At 35.6% G+C, this 7,777-nt stretch overlaps 1 protein-coding gene across 2 annotated transcripts; it reads right to left on the reverse strand.

The window, feature by feature from the left end:
• Positions 1–2,637: 2,637 nt before the first annotated feature.
• On the reverse strand, positions 2,638–7,777 carry LOC112004855 (uncharacterized). 2 transcript variants are annotated; one of them, XM_024037091.2, is made up of 10 exons: positions 7,382–7,769; positions 6,504–6,599; positions 5,622–5,706; positions 5,236–5,357; positions 4,822–4,846; positions 4,640–4,723; positions 4,494–4,523; positions 4,302–4,404; positions 4,073–4,137; positions 2,638–2,960 (listed from the first exon to the last, which is right to left on the reverse strand). In XM_024037091.2, the coding sequence occupies exons 1-9, from the start codon at positions 7,472–7,474 to the stop codon at positions 4,074–4,076; spliced, it is 702 nt and encodes a 233-aa protein (XP_023892859.1). In that variant the 5' UTR covers positions 7,475–7,769; the 3' UTR covers positions 2,638–2,960; position 4,073. The 2 variants fall into 2 exon arrangements, with proteins under 2 accessions (XP_023892859.1, XP_065618730.1); XM_065762658.1 differs by lacking the exon at positions 5,236–5,357 and having other exon boundaries at positions 4,822–4,869; positions 7,382–7,777.

The following is a 7,777-nucleotide window of genomic DNA, read 5'->3' on the forward strand; positions in this document are numbered from 1 at the left end:
TCTCAAACTCTCTCATTCTCTCCGTCTCCTCTCTCTCTCTCTCTCTCTAACCCACAACTCTCCCTTAGACTCACTCCATCTACTATTGCTCTTAAATTGGTATATGTTTACCATTGTTGATGGTCATTTTGGAAGTCAAAAAGAAGGAAGAAGCCCGGCAACACGGGCAGAAAGGAGTTAGTAAATAGATAGAAAAAAAAAATACCATTAAGCCCAAGTGGCAGGAATAATGAATCACAGGTCCATGAAATAAACAAATGGGTCTTGAAGAGGCAAATGGGCTTAAAGGAGCTCAAAAAGAGAGAAATAGCAAATCTATGGGCAGTATATGATGTGGAAAAGTGAGAATGGGTCACAGCAAGCTCGAAGTAATGTAAGTAAAGAAAGTAAGGGATTGATGGCAAGCCCATAAGCCCCAAGGATGAGGATAAGGTAATTGGGCCCGGAAAGCCCAATGAATTTAGTAAAACCCCATGGGAATACAGAGTTAGGAAAAGGGCCAAGGAAGCCCAAGCAAATCAAATAAACCAAGGATGCCCAAAGAGTAAACTAATGGGACACATGAGCTCGCAAGTAACTTAATAAAAAATCAATGACCATACTGAGCCACTGGGGGAAGAATAGATGACAAGCCCAAAGAGGCCTAGTAGGATTGGGTCAAATAAATATCACAGCAGGAATGAGAGAGTGATATGGCAGAAAATGATAGTAGTCAAGGAGTATGCTGAAAGGAGGCAAAGCCTAACATTAAATAAAGCCTAGCCCCTAAGGGGAGCGAGAAACTAGAAAAGTAGCTCACATAAGAGGTTAAGGACAGACGACAGACTGTGCAGGCAAGCCTCCAGACCGCGGCGAATGCATGAGCAGCAAGCAGATTTTGGACACACATGGAAGGGAGACACGTGCAAGGCCTAAACATCATCAGCCTGTACCCAGCTAATACAGGACATGATGAGGTTATGGGTCAAAGATAAGAGGGCATGGTTTGGCGGTAGGGAGGGGAAAAACCTATTCTAAGATTCCTGCTCAGGCTTTTTTGGGGGAAGTGTCCTGCTGGGATGACATATTACCCAAAAGAAGCAAAGCTGAGTTGGAACCACTAGGTGCATGTCATGAGGGATAGGGAGAAAGATAGCACCCACATCGTAGCAGGAAAGGGTGCCATCGTAGACAAATAAACAAAAGAGTCTTCTTTGTCTAGTAATGGGAGGTGGCACACAGACGAACCAGTGATGGTCGACAAGTACACCCCGACCAGACAAAGGTGGTTAAGGGTTAAAATAGTAAAATTTAGTCACGGCAAGCACTATAAAAGGAGGCCCTTGCTGTGCACGGGGGACACCACAATCACGGTAACAGGAACCTCTAAGGAAAACCACGAAATAGAAAACAAGTATTGAGGAAAGAAAGAAAAAAAAGAAGATAAGAGGAAAACTATAAAAGGAAGAAAAGAAAAATAGAGAATTAGATCGGCAGGCATGCACCAATAGGTTGATTCCCTCTCTCCCTCACAAAGTCCCGCTCTCTGCCAAAAGCAAAAGGGTTCTTTTGGGCACCTACCATTCAGATCCGTTTCCCTCAAAGTAATTAATTTCCACGGCAGAATTTCCCCTGGAAGATTATTCGGGTTGAGAAGAAACGTTCTTCCCTCTCTGGTTTTGGTGATGTGGATCAGATTTAATCTGATTTCTTTTTTTTTTTTTATTAACCCATATACTACCCACTTATTCCCCTTACTTTCTTTATAAAAGTGATTGTTATTATTATGATTATCTTTCTTAATTAGGGGTTATTTATTCTCTTTAATTACAAAGCCGAAGTACTTTCTTTTGTTTTACTATTATCATGTTTGCCTGCCACGACTCATCTAAAATAGCTCTGTCTGCCGTAAGCATGCCCTTTGAAAAACGAGGCATAGTTTGCACACAAGTCGGACCAAATTGAGTTGTAGTTGGACTAGTCTCAACTCTCTTACTCAGAATATTTGGGCCCAGTAGCGCAGGAGGCAGCCCAGCTCAATATAACAAAAAGGCCCACTACAACCATTATATGAAAAAATATGCTTAGCAATATATAAAAATATAAATATATTTAATAATTTATTAGTAAACGTAACTCGCTGCACCTGCACCCTAATTTTTCAAAAATTGCTAAATCACCGCACCACTCTTGTAACCACACACAAATCTGAATCTGCACCCATGCTTATTAGGAAGTAACATGGACATTATTATTTTCATTTTAGACATGCTTTATTTAGAACGAGATGAGGAAATAACAGTAACAACGAACTCTATTCAGCAATTTCATGTCCTGGATGAGTTGTAACAGGATATACAGCCTTACGAACTTTGCATACCAAGTCCCGACACAGATTACCCTCAATTGCAGAATTTCCACCAAAGTTTGGACTGTCCTGTTGCTCTTGTTTTGGCATAAAACATCAATCCGTATACAAGTCTCTGCTAGAATGACCCCAATATTAGCAGTTTCTATGGATCTTATAAGTTTGTTTTAACTTAAAATGTTAACTTGTTTTTACCCTTTAACGGTTTAACCTCACTTTTCTAGGTATAAATGTACTTCTACACAGCTTATTTTTAAAACAATGAAAATGAATTCATCTCAACACACTCATTGAGAGCAATGAAATGAAAATACCAATAACATGGTAGTTAAATAGCAAAACATCAGCATAAAATTACAAACACAATTCTATATACTACATTTGGTTCCAAGCTAAATTCTAAGGTATTGAACTATGAATTAACGAAAAGTATGTCAATTGACATGTCATTTCCCATAAATCAGATATACCAACCCACAAGAGAAGGGTGGAAAGAATGAAGCTGCAGAAACTGGCTTGATTAGAACATCTTCTCAATAATAAAAAATGAGATCATGTTTAGCAACGAGTATATGCAAGAACAAGACGTCGGTATCAACCAGAAACTTTCATCCTGTACAGTTGCAACAAAAGTGATTGTGATGTATAGAAGCATATATACAGTAAATATTACAACGTAAATAATGGCAATGACAACATGCTGCTAATCTATTAGAATCCTCGTTGCACCAATTAAGAATGAGATTAGACATAACAAAAAATTTAAATTACTGTTGGTTTTCCTATGTAAAAAAAAATGTGATCATACATAAATGCTGAATAGTCATCAATAAAATAGGAATATTTATCAGAACTGAACACATACAAACATTGTTCCATCCAGTTGAAACATTATTGTTATAAAAACACTGATGGTAATTGGCATCAATTCAAGTCCATGGGCATCTAGATGTCATGATTCACAAAATCATTTGCAAAATAATTTCATATATTTTTTCTTTCTATAATATAAGCGTAATATACTAATATCACAGAACTAAAGGATTCAAAAGTTCACACCAAGAGAGTTTCAGCACAGTTCAATATGGTGGTCATTTGTATAGAGTTTCTATTACATTTTAGGTTAACTAGCAGCTTTTGGAACCTATGCAACATGAAGATGTTTAAATGTACAGCTCCCTACGATTTTCCATTTTCACCAAACATCATTCGGTAAGCCATAACCTAAAATCATAATCAAACATAGTTGTGACAAATGAAATGTTCTCAAGTCACAAAATGTCCTCAACATGGCCATGAAGAGGTGTGAATGTGCAATATAAATTCTGAGAATAAATGAAAAGAATTATCTCAAGTGACATGATAGTGATATGGCAAGGAAACATAATCAACTGAAAGTGCTTCTCACAGCAGTTGAAAAAGGATGAGTGTTTATGTTGGTAATATTTAAATGAGTCTCCAATTTTCTTCAACTCTATAATCAAGTTCAAGATAATATTATATTTAATTCAACTAACATCCTCAACTTTGTGCGTTTGTACATAGCATAATAGAAAATTTTCAACTATAAAAGCTTCAAAGTCCCTAATGACACTTTTCATAGTGAATTTGAACGTCGCCCAATGACAATCACAAACATTTTCTAAAATCATACATATGAACAAGTTTTAGACAACATGCAAATAGAAATTACAAAATTCAAAGAATTGAGCAATCGTGATGTACCTCAAGACAAAATCACAAGACCAAGGTACATGGCTCCACAAAGAAACAAAAAAGATATCAACCCCCTGCAAGTAGAGTTCTTCACAATTAGAAATTGAAGCAATAAAACACAATTATAGGTCATAAGAGCACCTTGTGCTATTGGTTTAACATATAAGAACAAAAACTATTCAAGTCAAAAATTGAATATTTGTACTCTTCTAAAATGATATGATGCTCAGTTGCTCACCAAATAATGCCCCATCCAACACCATTACAGCAAGGACACACTTCAGCAAATTTTTCGGCATCACTAGAGTGAACTCTACGGGATATTAGATCATCATATATGTCTGCATAATTACATACAGATTAATCCACATTTCCATACACAGCCAATTAAATTAATGATTAAATTGATTGTTTCATTCCAAAGTCATACCATAAACTGAAAACAAGCTGTTCATAACACCTGCATTTTGATAAAACTGAGTAAGCATTGATTTTTCACCCTATCACATTGTGTAAAGGAACAATCATCCTTTTCCCTGAACAATATGGAAAGAAAAACAGCAGAATTTCATTTACCAATGAACAGAATGATGTACCACAGTATACGAACTTTTGTTGTTTCTTGCAGAGCCCAAATTACACCAAGGAAAAGTATAAACCCTGAGGCAAAATACGAAATACATAAACATATAGAACCCAATATGTTGTGGCATGTATAAAAAATAGTAAGCCAAATTATAAATTATGAAAACACTAACCAATACAGAGTCCTCGAAGAGTCCACTGCAGGAAAGACCAAAAGAAAACTGAAATAAATTAATTAATTAAAATGTCATACCACACAGGATAAGCATGGTGACTTCCAATATTTAAAGCAATAAAAAAAATAACCATGATAATCGATGGGCATTCAAAACAATTTAAATCATCTTCTTTTGTCTTGATGGTAATTTTTCTTCTTTATGGTATACAAAAGAATAACTTCAGAATGTCAGGAACGAAAACTTTCCACATTTTGTTGTCAATATGTTGCCAACTTAAAATTTTGCATTCAACTACCATTTGAAATGCTGTGTTTTCATGTGAAATCCAAATTCCTTCATAAGTGCAGTGCAGCATCCATATGGAATATTAAACAAAAAGAGAAAATCTACGTGTTCATAAGTGTTCACATTTTTAGCTACAAAAAGTACAGCAAGTAGTGCAGCAAGAAAACATCCGGCAGCTATTCTTGCAGTAAGAAGATTTGTGGATGCAAGTATCAAGACCATTCCCCAGAAGGATGAACCCAAGTTCTGGAATGCCACAAAATGGAGACGGTGAGAAGAGAAGATTGCATAATTACCAATTATTTATTGGAAAACTGCACTGAGAAACAACATATATTGAACCCAAAGATTCTAAAACTTAAATTCAAAACAAAATGAATCAGGTTAATCATGGATAAACAATATGTCACAGCAAAGTGTGCATTTGAACACTTCTACATTGCTGTTGCATAAGAGTAATATCTGCTATTAAATAAGAGTTAAAATATATTAAGGACAGGTAACATTACATCCAGCAGGCAAGATTAACCAGTAAACTCCACCACGTGTCTGTGTGGTTCCACCTTCATCTACATTAACCTTGATCCCTTCTACCTGCATTGAACCAGATTTTGTCATGCTGACAATCAAAATGGTCGATGTTGATGCTCAAAATCTTCCCATGCTATGTTTACCCCAATGCTCAAGAAAAATTGATACCAGAAGGCTTTGTTGAGCCACAAAATCACCAAGGTCCAGAAAAGACCTTTCGTCATTACGTACTAAGGAGGTATCCCACCAAATTAAAATGAAAATAGCTATTTTTTTCTCATATCAAAAGAAGATCAATACATCCAACTAGATACATATACCCAGTCCAAAAAGGCCTAAGCAGAAATAGTATGTTTTACTAGAAATCCCAAGACACCTATAATTACTCCTCTCCCACTTCATGGCTTAGAAACTCAATAAAAGACTGATGGTGCCAAATTTATCACTAGCATTAAAAGGTATGAAAAGCGGCCTATGAAATCAAGAGTTTACATAGGCATCAATAAAAGGCATCTTTAATCTTGGACATTTAAGCCAACTGCTATGAATGTTTTTGGTAAATGGATAAAGGTTGAGCAAGTAGATGTCCCTCCATTTATTTAATTTTGTATGACATCGAAGGAGAGCCTGCTGTGTTACTTTACACTATTAGCCACAAACACTATGTCTTTTAGATATGAGCGTTGTGCTGCTTAATTCTATAGAAGAGTTTGTTATTTTTGGAAGCAAATAACTCTAAAAATAAAACCATATAATACATCATTATAAAACCAGGTTTTCTTTTGTAATATATCACCATGACTGCATGAGTGTTGGGAAATTCATAGATAAAATTATGTGGAAAGAAGTGAGCTTCTTACATGGCCACAACTAAGTTTACAATCTACAGCATGACTCGCTTCATGAAGAAATACAGTGACAAGCTTGAATGGTTTCAGCAAAAATGTTCTCCACAACTACATCAATAAGAAAGATTCACACATTAAGCATAGCATTCAGAAAGTAAATTCTAAGAGAATTACATAACAGCAAATAACATAAATTGGCTCTGTTTCAAAACTGACTGAACTTTTAGTCAGGTCCAATTTTCAGAAAACCACATAACTTGGATTTACTTTTATGATTCCAACTTTTCAATTCCCATGGGTTAAGTGTATTATCCAGAACTGAAGGGGAATTGCCTTTCATTTATGATAAGATAGAGCTTTATACTGCATAGCAAAAGAGTACAACAACATTATCTATCTAGGATTGTTTAGCAATTTTTTATACGCATTCAGAGTAATGTTTTGTCCTTGAGTTCATTAATAATTTTCCATCCCAGATTCAAACTTTAAAAAAGATTCTGTTAAAAGAAACAAAACTAAAATATAACTAGCAAGAAACAAAAAGGGGGTGGTCTCAGAATTTTATTGCAATTGATAAATACCCACTTGAAGTTTAATAAAACCCCACCATTAAATGAAAGAGTTAAAGCACATTAACAGAAATTAATAGTGACACGGGCACCCTTTAAAGTTTTGATCAATGGAACCTGGGGGCAAAAACATACCCCATTAAAGAAAGAAAAAAAGGATTTTGATCAATGGGTTCCAACTTCTCTGCTACAATGCAACAAAGAATAAACCATTGGGCTCTTTAACCAAATATGGGTGTCTCACTGATCCAACGTAGTTCAAGATTTTGCTCAAGAAGTATGAGAAGCAAAAATGAAATAGGAAGTGAGAGAGAGAGATACCGCTAGTATGACAACAGCGCAGACAGAGACAGTGATGAGAAACACAACTTGACCATGGTTGCAGCAATTCTTGAGCTCCCAATTGGGCTTCATCTATTTTCCTTATCTGCTTAATATTTTATATGTATATGATCCCAGATATGATATGCAACAACTTCAACTTAGGCTGATCTCTTGGTTGGTGCTCAAGCTCAATTGGATTGCTGGTTGGGATTCATGGGATCTATAATCTTATTATTACTGTTCAGTGTTGAAGACTCAGAATTCAGAAAGTTTTGGTAGCCAAAAGGTGTAACTTTTGCCAAGAAATTTTCAAATTGAAATAGGGATTTGAGCTCACCTATGTTTATGTTAAGAAATGCTACTACAGTCAGAACTCATAATAATTCTCGTAAA

The sequence above is a fragment of the Quercus suber genome, unplaced genomic scaffold (assembly GCF_002906115.3).
Source record: "Quercus suber isolate HL8 unplaced genomic scaffold, Cork oak 2.0 scaffold_467, whole genome shotgun sequence".
Classification (NCBI taxonomy): domain Eukaryota; kingdom Viridiplantae; phylum Streptophyta; class Magnoliopsida; order Fagales; family Fagaceae; genus Quercus; species Quercus suber.

Excerpts from the sequence above, each read along its gene's own strand:
- LOC112004855 (XM_024037091.2), bottom strand. The coding sequence starts at position 7,474 with ATGAAGCCCAATTGGGAGCTCAAGAATTGCTGCAACCATGGTCAAGTT. Across the intron at positions 5,358-5,621 it reads GTTAATCTTGCCTGCTGGAT|ACTTGGGTTCATCCTTCTGG; the intron begins GTAATGTTACCT and ends TGGCATTCCAGA. Across the intron at positions 4,724-4,821 it reads TCTTCGAGGACTCTGTATTG|GGTTTATACTTTTCCTTGGT; the intron begins GTTAGTGTTTTC and ends ATTTTGCCTCAG.